At 43.6% G+C, this 26793-nt stretch overlaps 1 protein-coding gene across 1 annotated transcript in view; it reads left to right on the top strand.

Moving 5' to 3' along the window:
• The window catches only part of klhl2 (kelch-like family member 2), a 140412-nt gene that overhangs the window by 85130 nt on the left and 28489 nt on the right, over positions 1–26793 (top strand). The window contains 1 exon segment of the mRNA XM_068040030.1: positions 11150–11259. Within this exon segment, the coding sequence (XP_067896131.1) occupies positions 11150–11259 (110 nt within the window).

Genomic DNA, 26793 nt, shown 5'->3' with positions numbered 1-26793 from the left:
TTCAAATACAAATATAGTTTTTCTCCAGCACAAATGCTCCTCATCTTGAGCATCAAGATCATGATGGTGGGCTGGGTTGGTGGGGTGAGGGAGTATGTGGGAGAAAAATAAATCTTTGGTTCTCCATTCAGTTAGCTGAAAGATTCCTCCTTCCCACTTGCGAGATTATTGACCCCAGTGGCTTCTTGGTAGGATTAGGGCAAGTCAGTTGTAAATATATTTTTAAAGCATATAATTTTCTTTAATGAATGTATGCCAATACAGATATGCAGTGCAATAAGCAGATTTCATTTTTTTTTTCTGACAGCACTTCCTTCGTTATTTTTACTCTAAAATAAGCTTCTTTGTTTCCTTGACGTTATGAATTCACATGCTGTCTAATTCCAAATGTATCTTGAACAGTTGAATAGTAGTGTCTGAATATATCACCTTTTCTTTTTAAATTTGCTGCAGCGCATCTACAACCATATTTTTATCTTATAAAAGCACACATTATGATATCTGTGCATGTACAAATGCACATGCCAATTTTAAAAGTGTAGTTCATTTTGGTGGGCGCATGTATGGACTATCTTGGGGTATAGCTCCACAGCTGTTGGAATGTTCCAGTACTTTTCTCAAGTGGTCACTTTCAGACCACAAGGTCATCACAGCCAAAGTCTACCCTATTGACAACATCTGGGCATATGCACTTCACAGCAAAGGCCCCGGACCTGGGTAATTTGATTTTTTTTTTTGCCCCTAGCAGTCTAGAGGTGCGGAAGTAGACTGTGATACCCCAGTATTGCCTTGGCTGAAATCCATTTCTTCAGCTCAGCTTCATGATCTGTTCATTTCAGGCTCACACTAGGACGTGTATTTATACATTGAGCCTTTTGCACTCCAAACCAAATTTATTAGATCCAGCATCAATATTTCACAAAGAAGCTGTGTATTGTGAGACAGTCAGGGCAGATATATATCTCATTAATCAATGTATTCTGAAAATGAGGATAATATATCTTCAAATGATCCCAAATTAAATATAGAAAATGCTGAGAAGAGTGTAACTGTCAGCATCTGGAAAAAGGAGAATCAAGTTTCAGATTGAGGCCCTTCATCAGAGCTGGAAACATAATGCACAAGCAGTAGCCTTGAATCTTGCTCAGACTTCTTTGGCCTCCTTGTCTCGAGAGACAATGGGTAAGTGCCTAGAGCTGGTCAGTGGTTTGTGGAGAAGCGCCTGGAGTGGCTATAAAGGTCAATTCTAGAGTGACAGACTCTTCCACAGGCGCTTCAGATAAAATTGGTTGTCAGGACTGTTACACAGTTGGCTCTGTCCTTGCACTTCTGTCTTCTTTCCTGTCAACTGCAAAGTCTCTTCAACTCACCACTCTTTAGCCCCGCCTTTATGGCTGTCCACCAGCTCTGGCGATCACTGGCAACTGACTCCCACGACTTGTGGTCAATGTCACAGGACTTCATGTCGCGTTTGCAGACATCTTTAAAGCGGAGACATGGACGGCCGGTGGGTCTGATACCAGTGACGAGCTCGCTGTACAATGTGTCCTTGGGAATCCTGCCATCTTCCATGCGGCTCACATGGCCAAGCCATCTCAAGCGCAGCTGGCTCAATAGGGTGTATATGCCACCTGATGCCAAGGATTCTCCGGAGGCAGTGAAGATGGAATGAGTTGAGACGTTGTCCAGGCCTCGCTACTGTAGAGCAAGGTACTGAGGACACAGGCTTGATACACTCGGACCTCTGTCTTCCGTGTCAGTGCGCCATTTTCCCACACCCTCTTGGCCAGTCTGGACATAGCAGCGGATGCCTTTCCCATGTGCTTGTTGATTTCTGCATCGAGAGATGGGTTACTGGTGATAGTTGAGTCTAGGTAGGTGAACTCTTGAACCACTTCCAGAGTGTGGTCACCGATATTGATATATGGAGCATTTTTGATGTCCTGTCCCATGATGTTTGTTTTCTTGAGGCTGATGGGTAGGCCAAATTCGTTCGAGGCAGCTGCAATCCTGTCGATGAGTCTCTGCAGACACTCTTCTATGTGGGATGTTAATGCAGCATTGTCAGCAAAGAGGAGTTCCCTGATGAGGGCTTTCTGTTTGAGCAGTGGGAGCGGTGAGAGCGCGAGCCAGGAGGCAGCCGGGAAGGTAAGTTTCACTATAAAGTACTTAGCTCGTGATTCGGCAGACGCGGACATGGGGACTGCTGGGTAAGTGAACTTGTATATTCGGGCAGTGGCTAAACCCGAAACACTACACGTGTAGTGTCTCCCACCCATCCTCCTCCTCTAACCAAAAAAAAAAGGACTCTTGTGTGGAGGGTTTGGTAAGGTAAGGTTTTCCTTTAATTTTTTTAAAATCTCTGTTGTCAATTTAGAGCAGAGGGGATGGAAGCTTAGGGCGGTTGCATGCTCCTCTTGCAGGATGTTGGAGGTAAGGGTCACCACTTGTGTCCCTGCTGACTTCACCTGCGAGAAGTGCACCCAACTCCAACTCCTCACAGACCGCGTTAGGGAACTGGAGCTGGATGAACTTCGGATCATTCGGGAGGCTGAGGGGGTGATAGAGAGCAGTTATAGGGAAGTAGTGACACCTAAGTTACAGGATAAAGGTAGCTGAGTGACCGTCAGGGGAGGGAAAGGGAATAGGCCCACAGTGCAGGGATCCCCTGTGGCCGTTCCCCTCAATAATAAGTATACCGTTTTGGATACTGTTGGGGGTGGGGGGGTGCCTACCAGGGGAAAGCCACAGCGGCCAGGTCTCTGGCACTGAGCCTGGCTCTGTGGCTCAGAAGGGAAGGGGGGAGAATAGGAGAGCGATAGTGATAGGAGATTCAATGGTTAGAGGAACAGACAGGAGATTCTGTGGTCGCGAACGAGCCTCCTGGATGGTATGTTGCCTCCCGGGTGCCAGGGTCAGGGATGTCTCTGATCGAGTCTACAGGATTCTTAAGGGGAAGGGGGAGCAGCCAGAAGTCGTGGTACACATCGGTACCAATGACATAGCTAGGAAAAGGGATGAGGACCTGAAAAGCGAATATAAGGAGTTAGGTTGGAAGCTAAAAGGCAGGACGAGCAGAGTAGTAATCTCAGGATTGATACCGGTGCCACGTGCTAGTGAGGCTAGAAACAGAGAGCGAGTGCAGCTGAACACGTGGCTACAGAGCTGGTGTAGGAGGGAGGGCTTCAGATATGTGGATCATTGGGATACCTTCTGGGGAAGGTGGGACCTAAACAAGAAGGACGGGTTGCATCTGAACTGGAGGGGCACCAATATCCTGGGCGGGAGGTTTGCTAGAGCTCTTCAGGAGGGTTTATACTAGTTTGGCAGGGGGATGGGAACCGGAGCTACGGAACAGTGGATGGGGTAGCTGTTGAACAGGCAGATACAGAGTGCAGAGAGTCTGTGAGGAAGGTTAGACAGTTGACAGGGCAAAGTTGCAGCCAGTATGATGGGTTGAAGTGTGTCTATATTAACGCAAGAAGTGTCAGGAATAAGGGTGATGAACTTAGAGCATGGATCAGTACTTGGAGCTACGATGTTGTGGCCATTACGGAGACTTGGATATCACAAGGGCAGGAATGGATGTTGGATGTTCCAGGGTTTACATGTTTCAGAAGGAATAGGGAGGGAAATAAAAGAGGTGGGGGAGTGGCATTGCTAATCAGGGATAGTATCACAGCTGCAGAAAGGGAGGTCGTCGAGGAGGGTTTGTCCACTGAGTCAGTATGGGTGGAAGTCAGAAACAGGAAAGGAGCAGTCACTTTATTGGGAGTTTTCTATAGACCCCCCAATAGCAACAGAGACACGGAGGAACAGATTGGGAGGCAGATTTTGGAAAGGTGCAGAAGTAACAGGGTTGTTGTCATGGGTGACTTCAACTTCCCTACTATTGATTGGAACCTCCTTAGTGCAAATAGTTTGGATGGAGCAGATTTTGTCAGGTGTCCAGGAAGGTTTTATGACTCAATATGTAGATAGGCCGACGAGAGGGGAGGCTATGTTGGATTTGGTGCTTGGCAATGAACCAGGCCAGGTGGCAGAACTCTCGGTGGGAGAGCATTTCGGTGATAGTGATCACAACTCCCTGACCTTTACTATAGTCATGGAGAGGGACAGGAGCAGACGGGATGGGAAAATATTTAATTGGGGGAGGGGGAATTACAATGCTATAAGGCAGGAACTGGGGAGCTTAAATTGGGAACAGATGTTCTCCGGGAAATGCACGACAGAAATGTGGAGGTTGTTTAGGGAGCACTTGCTGCGACTGCTGGATAGGTTTGTCCCGATGAGGCAAGGAAGGGATGGTAGGGTGAAGGAACCTTGGATGACAAGAGATGTGGAACAGCTAGTCAAGAGGAAGAAGGAAGCTTACTTAAGGTTGAGGAAGCAAGGATCAGACAGGGCTCTAGAGGGTTACAAGGTAGCCAGGAAGGAACTGAAGAATGGACTTAGGAGAGCTAGAAGGGGACATGAAAAAGTCTTGGCGGGTAGGATTAAGCAAAATCCCAAGGCGTTCTACACTTATGTGAGGAACAAGAGGATGGCCAGAGTGAGGGTAGGGCCGATCAGGGATAGTGGAGGGAACTTGTGCCTGGAGTCGGAGCAGGTAGGGGAGGTCCCAAATGAATACTTTGCTTCAGCATTCACTAGTGAGAGGGACCTGGTCGTTTGTGAGGACAGCGTGGAACAGGCTGATATGCTCGAACAGGTTGATGTTAAGAGGGAGGATGTGCTGGAAATTTTGAAAGACATGAGGACAGATAAGTCCCCGGGGCCAGACGGGATGTACCCAAGGATATTAAGGGAAGTGAGGGAAGAGATTGCCGCGCCTTTGGCGATGATCTTTGCGTCCTCACTGTCCACTGGAGTAGTACCAGATGATTGGAGGGTGGCAAATGTTGTTCCCTTGTTCAAGAAAGGGAATAGGGATAACCCTGGGAATTACAGACCAGTCAGTCTTACGTCGGTGGTGGGCAAATTATTGGAGAGGATTCTGAGAGACAGGATTTATGATTATTTGGAAAAGCATGGTTTGATTAGAGACAGTCAGCATGGCTTTGTGAGGGGCAGGTCATGCCTCACCAGCCTTATTGAATTCTTTGAAGATGTGACAAAACACATTGATGAAGGAAGAGCAGTGGATGTGGTGTATATGGATTTTAGCAAGGCGTTTGATAAGGTTCCCCATGGTAGGCTCATTCAGAAAGTAAGGAGGCATGGGATACAGGGAAATTTGGCTGTCTGGATACAGAATTGGCTGGCCCATAGAAGACAGAGGGTGGTAGTAGATGGAAAGTATTCAGCCTGGAGCTCGGTGACCAGTGGTGTTCCGCAGGGATCTGTTCTGGGACCTCTGCTCTTTGTGATTTTTATAAATGACTTGGATGAGGAAGTGGAAGGCTGGGTTAGCAAGTTTGCCGATGACACGAAGGTTGCTGGAGTTGTGGATAGTGTGGAGGGCTGTTGTAGGTTGCAACGAGACATTGACAGGATGCAGAGCTGGGCTGAGAAGTGGCAGATGGAGTTCAACCTGGAAAAATGTGAAGTGATTCATTTTGGAAGGTCGAATTTGAATGCAGAATACAGGCTTAAAGACAGGATTCTTGGCAGTGTGGAGGAACAGAGGGATCTTGGGGTCCATGTCCATAGATCGCTCAAAGTTGCCACCCAAGTTGATAGGGTTGTTCAGAAGGCGTATGGTGTGTTGGCTTTCATTAACAGGGGGATTGAGTTTAAGAGCCGCGAGGTTATGCTGCAGCTCTATAAGGCCCTGGTTAGACCACACTTGGAATATTGTGTTCAGTTCTGGTCGCCTCATTATAGGAAGGATGTGGAAGCTTTAGAGAGGTTGCAGAGGAGATTTACCAGCATGCTGCCTGGACTGGAGGGCATGTCTTATGAAGAAAGGTTGAGGGAGCTAGGGCTTTTCTCATTGGAGCGAAGAAGGATGAGAGGTGACTTGATAGAGGGGTACAAGATGATGAGAGGCATAGATAGAGTGGATAGCCAGAGACGTTTTCCCAGGGCGGAAAGGGCTATCGCCAGGGGGCATAATTTTAATGTGATTGGAGGAAGGTTTCGGGGAGATGTCAGAGGTAGGTTCTTTACACAGTGGTGGGTGCGTGGAATGCGCTGCCAGCGGTGGTAGTAGAAGCAGATACATTAGGGACATTTAAGCGACTCTTGGATAGGTACCTGGATGATAGTAGAATGAAGGGTATGTAGGTAGTTTGATCTTAGAGTAGGTTAAAGGGTTGGTACAACATCGTGGGCCGAAGGCCTGTACTATGCTGTACTGTTCTATGTACTTTGGTCTTTGCTCTAAGACTGGCAAGGTTGAACAACCTGCCATCTGACCTTGTGTGGAGGAAAGTTCCTCCTTCTGAAGACTTGAACGCATGTGAGAGCAGCAGTGAGAAGATCCCAAACAGTGTAGGTGCGAGAAAATAGCCCTGTTTCACGCCACTCAGGATAGGAAAGGGATCTGATGAGGCACCACTATGCTGAATTGTGCCTTTCAGGTTGTCATGGAATGAGGTGATACTTTGGTGGACATCCGATATTTGCTAGTAGTCTGAAGAGACCATGTCTGCTGATGAGGTCAAAGGCTTTGTTGAGATCTGTTGCAGCAACGTAGAGGGGCATCTGTTGGCGGCAGTTCTCCTGTAGCTGGCGAAGGGAGAACAGCATGTCAATGGTGGATCTCTCTGCTCGAATGCCGCACTGTGCCTCAGGGTAGACACGCTCAGCCAGCTTCTGAAGTCTGTTTAAAACGAGTGAAGACTTTTCCCCACTGCTGAGCGGGGAGATTCCACGGTAGTTGTTGCAGTCACTGCGGTCACCCTTGTTCTTAGAGGGTGATGATATTGGCATCGCGCATGTCCTGTGGTACTGCTCCCTCATACCAGCACAGGCAAAGCAGTTCATGGAGTGCTGAGAGTATAACAGGCTTGGCGCTCTTGATTATTTCAGGGGTAATGCCGTCCTTTCCCAGGGCTTTTCCACTGGCTAGAGAATCAATGGCATCGATGAGTTCCGATTTTTGTTGGCTGTTCGTCCAGCTCATCCATGACTGGCAGAGACCGGGTTGCATTGAGGGCGGTATCAGTGACAGAATTTTCCCTGGAGTACAGTTCTAGGTGGTGCTTCACCCAGCGGTCCATTTGCTTGCGTTGGTCAGTGATCGTTTCCCTTGATTTAGACTTGAGGGGGGTGATCTTCTTGATGGTTGACCTAAAGGCTCTCTTAATGCCATCATGATGTTTCCGGTGTCGGAGGCCAGCTGAATACGACTGCATAGGTGTCGCTAGTAGTCATTTGCACAGTGCCTGGCTGTTCTTTGTGCAGCGCTTCTGGCTACTTTAAGTGCTACTGATAACTCGCTGGGGGCTTTCTTGTAGTTCAACAGTGCAGTGCGCTTCCGGCTCTTCAAAGTGAGATTGAAACCAGTCTGCATTCTGCTTTTCATGTTTGCCAAAGTTGGTCATTGCTGAGTCATGGATGGCATCTCTGATGTGGGCCCACTTCGTCTCTGCATTCCCTGCAGGAGTGTTTTGAAGGGCTTTTTCAAGTGAATTTCGAAACTTATGTCACAGCTGTGGATAAGTAACAGAGTCCAAATGGATGAAAAACCACAAACAACATTTGCTTGCATTTCCATCAGTGGCTGTTTTATATGTACTATAGATTGTAGAAGCTGACACGCATGATCATAACTGGTCGCTTTTCAAGAAATCTCGCTCCCAAGAAAACAAAAATTGAAGAAATGTAACCCCCAGGTTGTTGGAGTTCCAGTGTTGATAAAATAGTAGCATATGTGCAGTGTGTGAATGAATGGATGCATTTTCTTCAAGATACCATAGGAAATACATGCAGAAGGAGTCATGCTTCAAGGGGGTGGTACCAGGTGATTGGAGGGTGGCAAATGTTGTGCCCCTGTTCAAGAAAGGGAATAGGAACAACCCTGGGAATTACAGGCCAGTTAGTCTTACTTCGGTGGTAGGCAAGTTGATGGAAAAGGTGCTGAGGGATAGGATTTCTGAGCATCTGGAAAGACACTGCTTGATTCGGGACAGTCAGCACGGTTTTGTGAGGGGTAGGTCTTGCCTCACAAGCCTGATTGAATTCTTTGAGCAGGTGACCAAGCAAGTGGATGAGGGTAAACCAGTGGATGTGGTGTACATGGATTTTAGTAAGGCATTTGATAAGGTCCCCCATGGTAGACTTATGGAGAAAGTCAGGAGGCATGGGATAGTGGGGAATGTGGCCAGTTGGATTAAGAATTGGCTAACTGATAGAAGGCAGAGAGTGGTCTTAGATGGTAAATACTCAGCCTGGAGCCCAGTTACCAGTGGCGTGCCGCAGGGATCAGTTCTGGGTCCTCTCCTGTTTGTGATTTTTATTAACGACTTGGATGAGGAAGTCGAAGGGTGGGTCAGTAAATTTGCAGATGATACAAAGGTTGGTGGAGTTGTGGATACCGAGGAGGGCTATTGTCGTCTGCAAAGGGACTTGGATAGGTTGCAGTGCTGGGCTGAAAAGTGGCAGATGGAGTTTAACCCTGAAAAGTGTGAGGTCGTCCATTTTGGAAGGACAAACATGAATGCAAAATACTGGGTTAACGGTAGGGTTCTTGGGCATGTGGAGGAGCAGAGAGACCTTGGGGTCTATGTGCATAGATCATTGAAAGTTGCAACTCAAGTGGATAGGGCTGTGAAGAAGGCATATGGGGTGTTAGCGTTCATTAGCAGAGGGATTGAATTTAAGAGCCGTGAGGTGATGATGCAGCTGTACAGGACCTTGGTAAGGCCTCATTTGGAGTACTGTGTGCAGTTCTGGTCGCCTCATTTTAGGAAGGATGTGGAAGCCTTGGAGAGGGTGCAGAGGAGATTTACCAGGATGTTTCCTGGAATGGAGAATAAGTCTTACGAGGAAAGGCTGAACATTCTAGGCCTCTTCTCATTAGAAAGGAGAAGGATGAGGGGTGACATGATAGAGGTTTATAAGATGATCAGGGGAATAGATAGGGTAGACAGTCAGAAACTTTTTCCCCGGGTGGAGCAAAGCGTTACAAGGGGTCATAAATTTAAGGTGAAGGGTGGGAGATATAAGGGGGATGTCAGGGGAAGGTTCTTTACCCAGAGAGTGGTCGAGGCATGGAATGCCTTGCCCGGGGAAGTTGTTGAGTCAGAAACTTTAGGGACTTTCAAAAGGCTTTTGGATAGGTATATGGATAAAGGAGAATGATGGGGTATAGATTAAATTGTCCTTGACAGAGGACAAAGGATCGGCACAACATTGTGGGCCGAAGGGCCTGTTCTGTGCTGTATGTTCTATGTTCTATGTTCTATGAAATGGCGGATGGCTAGAATTAGAGATGACATGTCTGTGATCAAGCAGAATTGTAATTCCTTGCAGTCTACATAATGAAACGTTACAGAAAATTTATGTGGTATTGAGCAATGCAAGCAAAAAGCCCATGAGATTATGTATTGGCTAAGTTTGAACCAGGATATAAGGGGTCTAGTGAAAGATTGTGCTTCAGGTGTCATTTAATCGAATGAGCAACAAACAAAACCCTCACTCCACATCTGGTTATCACAAGGTTATGGCAGAAATTGCTTCACATATCTTTGCATACAAAATTAGTCCTTCATACTAATTTGCCAGTGTTCCAATTATCCTGCAGTGTGCCATTTGAAAAATGCTAGTAGTGAATTGGTTATTGAAGTAGTGAAATCAATTTGCTGTATAAATGCTATACCAGAGGAGGTTTCCGTTGATAACCCACAATTCCATAAAATTGCAATGAGGTTGAAGAGTGCAACTTAAAGCACAATTCTTTTAGCCCATAATGCCCCAAATTAAATGCTTTTTTAAAAATAACATATAAAAGATCATCAGTGGTCAAGATTCAAGCAAAGATTTGTTAGTTATGCACTATGGGAGAAAGGACAACTTATGATGGATTGTTACATCTGCTACAGCTTGCCTTTTAAAGACAGCTTCTCAGGATTGACTTCATAAGTAAAGTGGTTGAGAATAACAGAGTTTAGAAGAAGCAGCAAAAGAAATGCATATGACCAGCACGCCAAACCTAAATCCATGCTTATCACCTGGTAAAGCTGTTTGTATTAGACAGAAGCAAAACTAGAACTGGCTGGAGAAGGAACATGTCATGCTAGGTGGCACCCAGTCTTGCCTTATGAAAGCAGAGGCCAAAGCTACATTGTAGTCTCAGATCTTGTGAGAATGAGAGATTTTATTTATTTATTTAGAGATACAGCACTGAAACAGGCCCTTCGGCCCACCGAGTCTGTGCCGACCAAAAACCACCCATTTATACTAACCCTACAGTAATCCCATATTCCCTACCACCTACCTACACTAGGGGCAATTTACAATGGCCAATTTACCTATCACCAGCAAGTCTTTGGCGGATGGAGGAAACCGGAGCACCCGGCGAAAATCCACGCGGTCACGGAGAACTTGCAAACTCCGCACAGGCAGTACCCAGAATTGAACCCGGGTCCTTGGAGCTGTGAGGCTGCGGTGCTAGCCACTGTGCTGCCCATATCCATGACTTAACGCATTATTTTCACTTGGAAAATATCGCAGCACAAACTGTTAACAACGTGATGCTGTACCTCATCTATATAAACAAAATCATAGAGAACATATCATTTATGTATTCCTGTAAGGATTTTGTAACGATGATTTTGAAGTAAAGATGCAACCTTCAACTGTTCTGAACAATGCCTTTAGACGTATTATATTCACACCATTGGTATTATGTTTTGATAATCATGAAACCATAACACATTGGGCACCTGCTCACAGCTCGAACTGGTAGCAATAAAAACTTTTTTGCTTACAAAAGCAAATAACTGCTGATAGATTCTGACAATAGATCATCGACCTGAAACGTTAACTGTTTCTCTCTCAACAGATGCTGCCTGACCTGCTGAGTATTTCCAGTATTGCTGTTCATATTTTTTTGCTTTGTCCGAGGAGTCTTTGCAAGTGTTTGTTTCTGTTGAGGTAGTCCCAGTTTTAAGGAGCAATGACTGTTAGTTTGTTTTTGAAAACTAAAATAACTTGTACAATAACAGTATTTTTTCTTTTCACTTTGTTTTTCTTTGAACAGAACAGCATTTTTCAGAGGTTGTGCTAGGAGAGGAATTCCTCAACCTTGGTATAGATCAAGTGTGCAGTCTGATAGCCAGTGACATGCTCACAATCTCATCAGAAGAAAAGGTAAAGTAACAAAGTAATATTGGAAGACTTTTAAGGAGTTGAAATTGACTTAAACGTGAGAATATGAAGTGTTCAATCAAAGCCAGGTTCTTGCATACAAGGATGGCTGAAAGGTTGAGTGGTGGGAATATATTCCTGCTTTGGTGCATCTCCTCCTACCAACCAGATGTGGGGAATGGCTGAGATTTGGAACCAGTTGTTTGCCCACATTTGTAGCTTGGAAAGGGTGGCACTGACCGCCCCCCCCCCATCAAAATAGGCGAATCTCTCCTTTCCTTGCACATTTTAATGAAATATTGTAGTGTATTGATTGAATGTGACTGGAATATTTCGGCTGACCTTTTTTTAATGTGTCTTTTTGGGGAAACCCTAAAATCTAAACCAGACCAAATAATTATGGAAACAAACATTTGATGCACTAAACTTTCATCCAAAACAAAGTTCCAGTCCTTTCTGTACCTTTTGCTAGGAATGAAGACCTTATGCAACAGGTCAATCAGCTCATTCAGATTCTTTTTTTTATTAGATAATGACTACAAATGTCACTTATCTTTGCAACAAATCTGAACAATCCAATCATGCATGTATATAGCTCGACTGGCTAGCTGTCAGCGGCTAGTAGATTAATAGGTGTTATGAATTCCCTCATTGGCAACCACGCTTTCTTGCCTGTTTTGTTTCTTTAGGATGATCTATCAGAAAAGCAACATAAATTCACATCAGCGAACATTTCTGCAGATGTTGTCTTATTTATTTTTTAAAATTTATTTAGAGATACAGCACTTCTCTCTTTAACTTGCAAATAGCGAAGCTTCAGTTGTATGGGAATAGCGGTTCAATACCTGGAAGCTGTTTTAGAATAAAAACATGGGGCAGTGTTGTGGAAACTTAAAGTTTATGGAGCAAAATTATAAGCAAAGTTGCTAGTCTGGAAGCTGAAGATGACAGGAGTGTGCAGAGCAGTCAGCACTGTCAAATTCAACCACAAACTGTGTGGCTGAACCTCGTGCATTTCAATGGGTGCTCACATTTCGCTTATAGATATGGACTGTAAATACTGCACTGAGCCAAACACTGCCTTCGAAATACCAACAGAAGGAGGCCACTTTCAAGACTTCATGATGCCTCCCTTCTCTTTCAGCCTAACTGCTGCCTCCCAGAAGATTCTGTGCCAGGTCTCCAGGGCATTCTCGCACCTATTTGGCGCCTCAACTTTTTCCCCCATAAATAGCTGTAATTTTATAACTATCCATTTAATCATAATTTTAAAGTTTTCAATTATGAATATTCACCTATCATTAGGAAATAATTTTTCAGTTCGTAAAAATACATTGCAGGTAACTTAATAATTTTAATGTTCCTTAGTCACGTTAGATGACCATTTTTATACTTCCCTGTAACATTTTATAAATTATTTCCATATTTAATTCAAAGATTTTGATTTACTGAGTCACATTTGAGAGAATTAAAAAATTGAAATCTGACTCTCTGAAATGATTTATCATTTTAGAATGATGCTACTTATGGATATGTTGATATTTGAGATTGCAAGACAATGTGGGAGATTTGCAAAATTATAAGCAAAGTTGCTAGTCTGGAAGCTGGAGATAACAGTAGTGTGCAGAGCAATGTTAGCTTCAGACTCAATACAGTGAATGTTAACTCCAATAGGACACAGCTGTACATGAGTACATGTACTGAGCATTCTCGGACTCACTGTGGACAATTACACAGGAGATTAACTAATTTATAAAAAGTATTGTCCGTAATGTGTCTGTTACATTTGAAAGCATCACACTTGCACGTGATTGGCTTATATATCACGTTCATGCCACAGCAGGAAATAACAATGGTTCCTTAACTGTTCAAATCAATAAACAAGTAGCATCTTTTATTTTTAAAGAAAAAGACAGTCACTTTCTACTGGTAGCTTCTGTTCGTGGGGAGCAGTGATAAAGTAATACACAACGGTCAGTCTTCTGAGAAACTTTCCCTACAAACATCAGCTGTATCTAATTGATCTTGGGACTTGGCTATTTACAACAATTAGACTTTGCTGCCTTAAGGGAAGAAGCCAGACAAGCTTTGATTTGCTTGATAAACTCCAAAATCAGCAGGCTATGAACAAGGCTAAGTAATTCCACGAAACTCTCTGGCTCCATCACATTCAGCTGGGAATGATGGTGTACATGAAGAAACTAACAGAAGAAAGAGCATCTGCGAACATCTTCCACCTCATACATGGTGAACCCAGCATTTATACAAACATATGAATTAGGAGCAGAAGTAGGCCATTCGGCCCCTCTCGCCTGCATGACTGATCTGTTAGTGTCTCGAATTCCACACTCCCATCTGTCCCCGATGACCTTTGATTCAATTATGTATCAAGAGACAAGGCTGAGTGTTCGCAAACAGTAAAACTGGTAAGCGGATGATCCTACTCCGCTTCTTCCTAAGTTTTCACTCATAGATGCCAGTGTCCAGCCAATTTGGTGTTCTTCACATGACATTGAGGGGCAGCTGACTGCATTGAACACAGCAAAGGCTATGAGACCTGATAACATCTCGACTGTAGTATTGAAGGTCTGTGCGCCAGAGCTAGTTCGAACCATAGAAAATTTACGGCACAGAAGGAGGCCATTCAGACCATCGTGTCTGTGCCGGCTGAAAAAACTAGCCACCCAATCTAATCCCACCTTCCAGCACCTGGTCCGTAGCCTTGAAGGTTATAGCACTTCAAGTGCAGGTCCAGGTACCTTTTAAATGAGTTGAGGGTTTCTGCCTCCACGACCGATCGGGCAGTGAATTCCAGACACCCACTACCCTCTGGGTGAAAAAGCTTTTCCTCATGTCCACTCTAATCCTTCCACCAGTCACCTTAACTCTGTACCCCCTTGTAATTGACCTCTCCACTAGGGGAAATGGGTCCTTCCTTGTCTACTCTATCTAAGCCCTTCATAATTTTGTACACTTCAATTAAGTCACCCTTCAGCCTCCTCTGTTCTAAGGAAAACAACCCTAACTGATCCAATCTTTCCTCATAGCTGCAATTTTCAAGCCCTGGTAACATTCTTGCATATCTCCTCTGTACTCTCTCCTGAGCAATTAGGTCCTTCTGTAATGTGGTGACCAGAACTGTATGCAATATTCCAGCTGTGGTCTAACCAGCGTTTTATACAGCTCCAGCATTACATCTTTTTGTATTCTACACCTTGGCCAATAAAGGAAAGCATTCCATATGCCGTCTTCACTTTATCTATCTTCAGGGACCGGTGGATATGCACTCCAAGGACTCCCACTTCTTCTCTCTCTCTCCATATCTTCCCGTTTATTGTGTATTCCCTTGCTTTGTTTGCCCTCCCCAAATGCATTACCACGCAATCTCTGGATTGAGTTCCATTTGCCACTCGTCCGCCCACTCAACCAAATCATTGACTTTTTCACTCTAGCTAAGCTGCTCTAGTATAGCTATGATATTGGTGTCTAGCAGGCATTATTGCCCAGTTATGTCCTGTAGGAAAAAAAGGTATAAATCTATCCCAGCCAATTGCTAACCATGTGCATCCTCACAGTTATGAAAGTGATAGGAAGAATCATCAGTAGTGAATGAAGCGACACCTACCCACCAGTAAACTGTTCAATGACTCAGTTCAGGATACACCAGAAATACTCAGTTACAGACCTCATCATAGTCTTGATACAGATCTGAACAGAAGAGCTGAATGCTGAAGGAGGTGAAAGTCGTGATTCAACATCAAAGTTGCATTCGACCAAGTACAAGGAAAACTGTGGTCCTTGGATGGTGGTGGGGGCGGTGTGTATCAAAGGGCAAGCCTTCAGAGTGGCTGAAGTTATGTTGTGCCTGCATACAGAAAGATGGTTGTGGTTGTTACAAGTCAATCATTGCAGCATCAGGACATTGCTGTAGGAGTTCCTTATGGAAACACTCTTGGCCCTATCGTTTTCAACTGCTTCATCGATGACCTTCTGTCATCAGGTCAAGAGTGGGGCTTTTCACTGAGTTCACAGTGTTCTGCTCCATGCACAACTCCTGCATTAATGAACCAGCCCATGCTAGGCTACAGCAGGATCTGGACAATTTCCATGCTTGGTTTGATTGGTATCAGATAACATTTGGCCCACATAAGTGCCATGCAATCTCGCAGAAGGAAAAACCACCTTGCTTTTAGGTGTCAACCATGGCTCAATGACAGCAATCTCTTCTCTGAGTCAGAAGGTTCCGCTCCAGAGGCTTATAATCTAGGCTGACACTTCAGTGTGGCACAGAGGGACTGCTGCATTGTCTTTCAGATGAGGTATCAAACTGAGGCCCAGCATAGCCCCTCACATTGATGTAAAAGACCCCATGGCACTATTTCAAAGAAGAGCCAGGGGAGTTCTCCCTGCTGTACTCCACCACTAAACAGATTATCTGGTTATTATCACATGTGGTTTGCGGGAGCTTACTGTGCACAATTTCCTGTCTTGTTTACTACATTACAACAGTGATTACATTTTAAAAGTATTTCCTTAGTTGTAAAGCACTTTGGGATGTCCTAATGTCAAGGAAGGTGCTATATAAATGCAAGTCTTTTTTGTCTTATTTTGTACGCATGTCTACAAGTACAGGGAAGAGGCGGAGTATGCTGTCAAGAGGGTCTCCCCTTCAGTTCCTTCAAAATCTCCTCCTCTTCAAAATCCCTTCATCTACAAAGCTCTAATCAAGAGTGATGGAATACTCGGCACTCGCAGGATGGGTACAACCGTGACGACACTCTGAGCTCAGTGTCAATCATGACAAAACCGATCACTTGATGAGCACCTCTGCCACTGGATTGAGTATCCACTTTCTCATGCTGTCGGCACAGCTGTTTCAGTTAAGCTTTTGGACACTGGTGACCCCAAGATGTTAATGGGGGGGCGTGGTCATCGTGTGCTTTTGCATGCATTATGTATGATCTAATGGATGCACTGCAGCAACTCACTAAGGTTACTTGCTCAGCTTTAGTGAGACTACTCCTGGCATACTGTGTACAGTTTTGGGCAGCAATTTTACATTGGGTGGGAGGCCCCGTCCACTGGCCAAAAGATTGGTGGCGAGCCTGGGGAGCCAGGCTGGGATTTTTCGCTCCCCAGGCCCTTAATTGGTCTTGGGACTCCTTGGGGCAGGAAGTCCCACCTAATAGAGCTGCTGGCCAATCAGCGGGCCAGCAGCTCTTAGTCCTAGCAGCGCCACCGGGACTGGTGGCCATGCTGTGACTACACCCAGCCATGCGAAGTGAAGGGCGGTCCCGGAAGACAGGTAGGTTTTTGGGGCCTTGCCGGGGAGGGTAGGTGGTGAGTGTTGTGCCCTTTGCGGGACACAGGGTGCCCAATCAGGAGGGCACCGCCCCCCCCCAGCCTTCAAGAAGGCCGCCTGGTTTTGTCAGGCGGGGTTCATGAGGCTTTGACCGTCCGGCTGTCGTGGGTAAAATACCTGTGGCGGTGGGAGGAGGCCCTTAAGTGCCAGTTAATTGGCTACTTAAAGGCCTTGGTTGGATGGGCCATTTCCTGCTGTCATCGCCCCACATAAAATTGTAGCGGGGTGGGAGGGGGTCAGGACTGGCCCCCCACCGCCTCCCCCTCAATTTTACGCCTCCCCCTGCCTGCCACTAGCCTGCTTGTTTGAGAGCTGTAAAATTCTGGTCTTTGTACTTCAGGAAGGATATACTCACCTCAGAGAGAGTACAATGAAGGTTCACTGGATTGATTCCTGGAATGAGAGATTATGTAAACTGGGCCTATAATCTCTGGAGTTTAGAAGAATGAGAGGTGATCTCATTGAAACATAATATTTTGAGAGAGCTTGGCAGGGACGATGCTGAGAGACTCTTTCCACTGGCTGGAAAGTCTAGAGTTAGGGGATTTAGTCTCAGGATAAGGGGTTGACCATTTAGGACTGAGATTAGGTGAACTATCTTCACTCAGAGGCTTGTGAATCTTTGGAATTCTCTACACCAGAGAGCTACGGATGCTTAGGTGTTGAATATATTAAAGGCTGGGGTAGATAAGATTTTTGGACTCAGAGAATCAAGCAATATGGGAATTGGGCAGAAAAGTGGAGTTGAGGTTGATGATCAGCCATGATCATACTGAATGGCAGAGCGGCTCACGGGGCAATATGACCTACTCCTGTTCCTATTCCTTGTATTCTCATGTTCGCCTCCATCCCAGTGACTTGTATCTTTGAGGGCAAGAGCAGTAATATCAAGAGAGCATTATTTTCCCTCAAGTCTCTCACTGTTCTGATATATATCGCTATCCCTTCATCGTTCATGGGTCAATGTCCTGGAATTCCCTATCTAACACCATTGTGTGAACATCATCGGGAGGACAGCAATGGTTCAAAGACCTTCCCAGTGTGAAATGGTGAGCATTGTATGTATAGAAAGTTGTTGATATTTTATTGGTAAAAACATTGTCCTTTATGAAATGACTGTTTTCATAAAGCATCGAAATTGTATCTTGAGGCAATTTTCCATGGTGCCAAATGGCTCTTTTAAGAGAATATATGATCTGTTTTAGAGAGACTGTCACTGTGTCACATTTTAGAAAAAAACTTTCACAGGATATGGGCATTGCTGGCAAGGTCAACGTTTATTACCCACTCCTAATTATCCTTGAGAAGTTGATGGTAAGCCTCCTTCTTGAACTGCTGCAGTCCATATAGTGTAGGTACACCTACAGTCTGTTAGGGAGGGAGTTCCAGGATTTTGACCCAGTGTTCTTCAAGGCACAAAGATATATTTTCAGGTCAGGGTGGTGTGTGTGACTTGGAGGAGAACTTTGAGGTCGTGGTGTTTCTATGCGACTGCTGCCCTTGTTCCTCTAGGTGCTGTTGAAGGAGCCTTGGGGCATTGCTGCAGTGCATTTTGTAGATGGTACATATTGGCACAATGTTTGTGAAGAAGCAAATAAATATTTAAGGTGGTCTTGAGCTTCTTGAGTGTTGTTGGAGTTGCACTTAACCAGGCAAGTGTGTAATTTCATCACACTTGTGACATGCTTTGTAAATGGTGGACAGGCTTTGGGGAGTCAGGAGGTGAGTTACTTGCTACAGAATATCCAGCCTCTGACCTGATCTTATAGCCATAGTATCTATGTGGCTGGTCCAATGAAGTTTCTTGTCTTATGGTGACCCACCAGGATGTTGATTGTGGCGAATTCAGTGATACCATTGAACGTCAAAAGGAAATGGTGTGACTTTCTCTTGTCGGAGCTGGTCATTGCCTGGCACTTGTGTGCCACGAATGTTACTTGCCACTTATCTGTCCTATACAGAATGTTGTGCCATAGAAGAGTCTAGTGGCAAGCAGACATTGTGATTTGGGGTCAGCTGAAACTGCACGCTATTCATACAGGGATAATGCTGACATAGCCAGTAGGCTAGCAGTGATCTTTTAAGTATAGAGTTCAGAAAAGTTGCCGCCACATACTCAAGTGTTGTAACAGCAGTGCTGATTATGTTTTGTGCCAGAATTATTTGATATTTTTTGTAACTCCCAGCAGGAAATGTAAAATCTGCAGAACTTGGCAAGAAGACCAACTGGCACTATGTGTCAGATTTGGTTTGATTATGTAGAAAGGGAATTATTCCCACAAATTATAACTGACTAAAGAGTGAAAGTAGAGGGAAAGCGCAACAATGTAACAATGTTTTTCCCTTTTTGAGGATTTGACATTGCGAAGCAGCTTTTGAGACTCCAGTTCCTGGTTTGAAACAAATTGGCAATTCATGCGGGAGGAAAGGAGAGAGAGAAAATGCTGGATAAAGAACTAACGGAAGTAGATTGGTCTTAAAATTAGGGAGGAGAAAGGCGGGTTAGGAATTGGGTGGGTGCAGACCCTTTAACAGCATATAATGCAAGAGACCAAGGCTATGTTCTTGGTGTTGGCCTACTTTTCTCTTTTTTCTATTTCAGATGTTCCACTGTCGAATCTTTTCATGTGTGTGTCTTTATCATGGCTTTTATTCTTCTTGCACCATCTGATGTGAAGATCATCTCTGCCACCCACCCATCTCCTGTTTTTCCATTTAGCAAGTTATCGGTCATTCTGCCTGTTACATATATATTTGCCCCTTTGTGTGTTTTTTCTCCTTTCCTTTCCATTTTTATTCTATTTAAAAGCATGTTCACGATTCATTTTCAGTTCTGACAAAGGTATATAACCAAGAACGTTAACCTGTCTGTTCTCTCTCCACAGGTACAGACTGACCTGCTTGTGTGTTTATAGCGTTTCTGTTTTTGTTTCCAGACTTGATGTTACCCTACAAAGCAGTGTGTGCTAAGTACCTGGGAAAATGTAGTAAAACCCCCTGGGATCAAGTATACAACGCTTGCCATTGTATTGCAGTCATGTCATGAGCTGCCTGATGATCTCCTAGCTTTGAAATCAGATGGAGCTAATGCTCTCCAGGTTGCCTATGTGGTGAATGCCCAGTCATGATCTAAGACTGAGTGAGATGGTAATGCCTTCCTGATTGCCTTCTGTCTGTTTACCTATGTCCAAACTAAGTTTGAAGGCTCCAGTTGTCCAGTTGAGAGGGCTAAACCAGGGTTTCACGTCACCAAGAACCTTCCTTTTACAACAACAACTTGCATTTAAATGGCAACGTTAGAACAGTAAAAATGTACCAAGGCTCTTCAGAGTGCTAACAAATATAACTCAAAGCCACTTAAAAAGATATTAAGCTTGTTCAGAGATTTTAACGAGCATCTTAAAAGAGTAGAGATAAGTGGAGAGGCAGAGGTGTTTCTGGAGGGAATTCCAGAGCTTGGGACCTAGGCAGCTGAAGGCACAGCCACCAATGATGAAAAGCGGGGCTGAGCAAGAAGCCAGAATTGGAGAAGCACCGAGATCACTACACCTGGTGTAATGGAAACATTTAAGAAAACAAGAACTGGAAGGTGTGCATAATGGCCTTTCATTTTTAGATTAAAATTCAGCCCAAACTGATGGGCTGAAACTGTCTTCTGTCTGCTAGCTGCAAGGATCATATGTAAAATGATGCAAACAACTGCAATTGGTGGAAATCTGAAACAAAGGCAGAAAATGCTGGAAATGGACACCACAGCATTTATCATCTGTGGAGAGTAAAGACAAGCTCATGAGTTGGATATAAATTTTCATTTAAAGCAAAAAAAAATTTAAAAGTCAACAAAGGGGGGTTGACGAGAGAGAAAAAAAGACATAGGAGAGGGGAACCTGTAGTGTGCTTAAAGCTAAGGATATGGAAAGGTGGCTGAGTTAACCTTTTATATCAGGTGGTTGGAAGAAGCATAATAAAAGACTGAAGACATGACAGATATGTGAAATGGTGTCTCAGTAAAAATTAAACTATTCTAACCCTACTTCCCTCACCCCAGTACCACTAAACAGGGCTTTGGCCTCCCACCTGAACAAAATTGAGGCATCCAATTTGCCCACTGAGGCAAAATCACCTACCTAACCTTCCCTTTCCACTTCTCTTCCCATCTTCCTCTCCCCTTTTTTCCCCCCTCTCCCCTTTTGTGTCCTCTACCTTTCCCTGCCTTTGTTCAAGCCGGAATTTTAATTTTGTGTTTTCTTGACATGAGAATGTAGGCAGGCAGATTATTTTGGGAAAGTGAATGATGTGGGGAAAAACAGGGAGCAGACCTGGGAGAAAGGAAAGGTTTGGAATGGAAGGTAGTAGGCGGAAACAATAAAAGTGCCAGCCTGGAGGCATAAAACTGATTGGAGAAGGCAGAGTACAATGGATGGCTAGGAGGTAAGTGGGGAAGGTGATTAAAAATAAAAGTGGCAACTTGGCATGCAGAAAGCTTTCAGTTTCAAAAAAATTAAAACATAAGGAAAAGAAGATTGTAGACAGAGTTGGAGCCAACATTTGAGACACCTAATGCTCAGAGCCTGCAATTGCATCCTGACTGGTAACAACTGACATTGCAAAATTGGGCTAATGGCATTTTGCTGTCAGCGGCGAAGGGATGGCATTTGCCGCTCACTATGTTGACAGCTGACCACAAAGGTTTTCCAGCAGAGATGTACTCTTGTCCATCGCAGCACCTGGTACAAGGGATTTCTGGCGTCTGTGAGCAGGGCAAAAAATAGCAAGGCTCTTCAACCAATAAGATTGAAGATTCCTCACTATGCGGGGAGAGAAATTTGTTTGCTTAGCACTGCTTCTAGCGGTGCTACGCAGACCTGTGTTGATTTCCTGGGGACAGGCAGTGCTGCTACCTGTGTGGCCCTGCGGCATCCTTCATTAATATCATTGAAGAATGCAGCACAGGTAATGGCCCGCAGCAATGCCTACTTGCAAGGAATTGGCATAAGTCTGCATAGCTATGTGATTGAGTTTCTCCCCAACCAGGAAGTATAAATTAGATTTAAATTTATCCACAGAAATAAAAATAAAGATTGGGAAAAACTGATGGGATTGTGAGAGAGATAAAAGTAGACAGAAAAGTTTTTAAAAATATATATTTTTTTAAATCTCCAACGCTTACTAACTTCTGAAGGAATGAGGCCCCACATTTGTAAAATAAAATTTTCAGGGCCAGAGAGTTGTTTAGAAGCAATTAATACTTATCACACCATTAAAAATTCACTTACATCTGAATGAACCTAACTTTTGTTGGCGTCTTTATTGTGGAACTAATGGGCAACTTCATGTCTTTGCAATGATTTCAATACCAACTCAATTGGCAAGAGCAGTTACAGCGCACCCTATGGAGGAGCGAGGTATCTCTGACAGCAAATTTCAGATTTCTGTGTTTGTGCATGTGCATACGCCAGACTGTTGACTGATTTCCTCTACAGCAGGGTTGTCCAACCTTTTCACGTGTGGTGGGGTGAGGGGACCACATTACAATTTTTGTCTTACATGGGGGGCCAGTGAGACAATTTTGGAAAGATAAAGGCTTTAAAAAGTTATCTCGCTATTAATCAAAGCAACAGCAAATCTGCATTTTTGTGAAGAAACTTTAAAAGAGAAGATTAAGTTATTGACTTACTTTCTCATCACTGTGTTGGACACTGATTTGACATTTTTTTGCTTGCACAAGTAGTCAATGTCTGCCCGCATAGATATCCATCTGTCAGGATTGATCTTGATCTCTATTGTTAGGGTGAGCGCTGTTAGCCTCACCGTTATTCTTAATAGAAAATACAGGCCATTGTGAATGTTGCCACAAGAGCATGACAGAAAATCATGACAACAAAAGTAGATAAGTATGTGCCATAGACTATAGCTGTGTTATAATGTTGCATAATTTCAGCTTCATTATTTAACAAATTTGCTAGATGTTTTAAAATTTGAGGTCTAATGTGATGTTCTATTGTCGATTGAGGGCCAAAAATAGATTCTATGAAAGCAAAATAATTACAGTAGTTTAAAAATAATATGTGAATCATGGTTTTCAGTTCACTAGTTCTGGCTGCTTCATCAATGATTTACTTAGAGAGTAATGTGAGGGAGATACTTTTGAAACTGTAGGGCATTGGGACTTTTCTAGGAAAATTATCTAAAATGTGAAAGCTGAAAAATATATTGGTAGTAAAGATCTAAAATTAAAATGGTATGGTTGCAAAAAAAAAAAGGATATAGTTTAAATATCTAAATGTACTCTGCCATTTTGTGTTGGGGAAATAATGTCAATGTGGATCTAGATCTTGTACTTGGATTCCAGAGCAACAGTCCTTAAGAGGGATATGGGTAATGCTATTCATTCTCTGTAGGACTGTTAGCAATCGTGGTGGCAAAACACTACTTAGCTGTGGAAGGAATTTAAGTCAGTAATAAAGCTCAAAATTCTGTATGCAGATGGAATAAAAACCACAACTCTTAATCCAGAAGTCTCTTGTCTAACTAGTGAAGGTTTTTGGGTGGTCCATAAATTGAATGAAAGCAAAGGTAATTCTTATTGGTCCATTGCTATTAGAATAACTGTTCGAGCTCCCTTTTAGATGGCTGCGAGAGGAACTCAAATATTTGGGCATTGTTCTTTTTTTAAATAGCACTGGCTTGGAAAACATCTGGAAAAAGCAAACCCCTTGGGTAAATCTAAAATCCAGAATGAATTAGAAATATGTGGTTTCCTTTGTCACGTAATCTAGAGCACAGCAGTAAGACAATGTTTCTATGAATCTAACTCTGGTGGTGGGGTGAGGGGGAAATGTATTGTGAATGGACAATGCCAGGCCTTCCATGCATATTTTGTCCAGCGAGCTCAAAAATATGAGAACTCATGGAGCAGTACAACGATTAAAGTGCAATGTAAATCTTTGTGGTATTGATCCAAACAACTGGAAGATGTTTACAGCAAATTTACCAGGATGGTGTTGAATGTTTTGACACAGATTGGGTAACGTAAAAATATAGTGTTAATAGCAATGGTTTCTGTAGCAACAGCAATAACTAAGTGACTGAAACAGCATTAATATGCACGCACTCTGGAAAGCCCAGTGCTTCATAATCAAACAAATAATTATTGACAAGTATTATGGGTATCTGCATTAGGATAATGGAGCTAGATTTAGCAATGCAAGTATTTGAGCTGGCTCATGGATGGCAATCTCATAGAACATGAATTAAAATAGCGGCAATATAAAAGTAGCTAATGTCAGGAATACAAATTTTTCTAATTGCATAATGGTCGTTTGTTGCCGAATCTACTTTGCTATATAAATGCTGCAGATGCATCAGCCAAGGGAAGTGCAATATATCCATTTGAAGTGGTCTTGTAATATAAATTAAGTTTATGTTGAAATGGGAGATCAGCATAGATGGGGTTAAGCATATTCCATTTAAATATCTTGTGACAAAATGGCATATGCTCAGGTTCATGATGTAAATTGCCTTTGTTATGCATGCGTGACTTTCTGAAGTGTTGTGTAGGTTGGTTGTCCTGTAGAGCTGCTAATTAGTAATTTGTTGTAGGCTGGTGGTTGCTATGACAGCACAGTGGCTGTCAGAATATGAATATTATGTAATATGCTGATCTATTCAATAAAAGGTAAAACATTGAATTTATTTATTTTCAGTTTAACTTGGTATTCAGAAGAAAAAAATGGATTACAACACAGATTTATTAGTTCATATAGTTTGGAAATTTATTTATTTTGAAGAGATGAGCAATGTTGACTGTTGTCCCCATTCTCTTATATGACTGGCAGAGGAATTCTAGTACCTGGCGGTCTCAATTGCACAATTACCAATCAACACTTATTCTCTAATTCACTTTGAGAGTGCAAGGGGTCACTGTGCTGCCTGATGTGGAATTGATAACACTGATTATGCTTACAGTTAAATTATGGTGAGACTTGGTGTAATGATTTACATTTTTAAATGTTGGTATGTATAAACTTTTAAACAAATTCTAAAACCTCAGTATGATTTTTAAACAATACGACCTTAATGCACAACCTAGAGTAACTCATTTGTACATTAATATTGCATACCAAATGAAGTACTATTGGTAACTGATGTAATCGTAGTTCTCGAGGCTTTGCCAAATTATTCTAAACCAGTTAATTGATCTGATGCCATTCTTGCTTGCCAAAATCTAAATCTGCATTTTTGAAATTTATGGATTTTTACCACATTATTAATTCATAATGATGTTGCCTTAGCTTCTGATATAGTGTATGATTTTTAGCACAAAGGAAGATGGTTGTGGTCGTTGGAGGCCAATTGTCTCAACCCCTGGACGTCACTGCAGGAGTTCCGCAAAGCATTGTCCTAGGCCCAACAATCTTCAGCTGCTTCATCATTGACCTTCCCTTCATCACAAGGTCAGAAGTGGGGATGTTTGCTGGTGAGAGCACAGTGTTCAGTTCAATTCACAACTCCTCAGATACTGAAGCAGCCTGTGCCTGCATGCAGTGAGACTTGGACAACATTCAGGCTGGGCTGGCAATTGGCAAGTAATATTTGCACCACACAATAAAGGCCTGCTACCCGACCCAACCCGAACCTGATGGGACCCGACAACGTGTCGGGGTCCGGCTAGGTCGGGTCTGGCCGGACACACAGGGTAAGTGCTCTGCTGGAAATTTAAAAAACTTATCTGAGCTGGGTGTCTGGGACGAAACTGAGTCTGCTCAGTGAGCAAGTGATGTCACTATGATGTCACTCTTACGTCATCGCGCATGCACTGCAGCTTCCTGCAGGTTCGGTGTCAGGAAGGTAAGTAAAGGGATGGTCGTGTCGGGGTTGGGTCGGGCTTGGGGCAAAATCGGAGGGACTCTGGTCAGGCTCTGGTCCGCTGTGGTTCGGTTGGGTTCTTTTTCCTGACCTGAGCAGGCCTTTACCACACGAGTGACAGGCAATGACCATCTCCAACAAGAGAGAGTTTTATCTCGCCTTGACATTTAAATGGCATTGCCATCGCCGAATCCCCCACCATCATCATTCTGGGAGTCGCCATTGACTAGCCACGAAAATACTGTGGCTACAAGAGCAGGTCAGAGGCTGGGAATTCTGTGGCAAGTAACTCGCTCCTGATTTCCCCAAAGCTTTCTACCACCTACTAGGCACAAGTCAGGAATGTGATGGTAAACTTTACACTTGCCTGGTTGAGTGGAGCTCCAACAACACTCGAAGTTTGACACCATCCAGAACAAAGCAGCTCACTTGATTAACATCCTTCCAGCACCTTAAACTTTCACTCCCTCCAGCACTGGCAACAGTGGTTGCATGGGTATCATCTTTAGTTCTAACCTCAGAAGAGTATCCCTAAAGCATCAATGGAACATTTTCCAACTTGGCATACCAGCTATTTTGTGTTGGTAGCACTGCCTCCTCTTTCAGAATGTCATGAATTCACTTGAGCCCACAATGTAAACTAACAGTTCAGTACAGCACCTAGAAGTGCTGCATTATCAGAAGTGTTCTATTTGCAAGAGGTGAAGCTGGTGCATACATTTTTTTTTTAAGTGTCTCTTGGGGCTTACAGTGGATAAATGTGCATTAGTCACAGTTTAAAAAAAAACTCAATCCTGGAATATGGAGATTGCGGCAAGGTCAACATTAATTGCCCATTTCTGGTTGCTCTGAGAAGGTGCTGGTGGGCCACCCTCTTGAACCACTGCAGTCTGTGGTGAAAGCGTTTCCACAATGCTGTTAAGAGTTCCAGGATTTTGACCCACTGACAATGAAAGAATAGCCATATAGGTCCAAATCAGAATATTGTATGACTGAGAATTTGGAGGTGATGCTGTTCCCATGTGCCTTTGTCCTTCGAGGTAATGGAGGTCACAGGTTTGACAGGTGCTGCAGAAATGCCATGGCAAATTGCTGCAGTGCATCTTCTAGATAGTACACACTGCAGCTGATGGTGAAGGGGATGATGATGAAGTGGACTGTTTTGTCCTGGATCAGACATTTTAAGGGGATATTCCAGAATACAAAGAATAGATACATTCCAACAAAGAGAGAAAAATTCCAAGGGGAGGACCCACTTTCTGTGGTTAACTAAAATAGTTAAAGATAGTATCAAACTTAAAGAAAAA

Source organism: Heterodontus francisci, chromosome 1, assembly GCF_036365525.1.
Source record: "Heterodontus francisci isolate sHetFra1 chromosome 1, sHetFra1.hap1, whole genome shotgun sequence".
Classification (NCBI taxonomy): domain Eukaryota; kingdom Metazoa; phylum Chordata; class Chondrichthyes; order Heterodontiformes; family Heterodontidae; genus Heterodontus; species Heterodontus francisci.
Note: the sequence above shows the minus strand (reverse complement) of the source record. Positions and strands in the feature narration are given on the sequence as shown.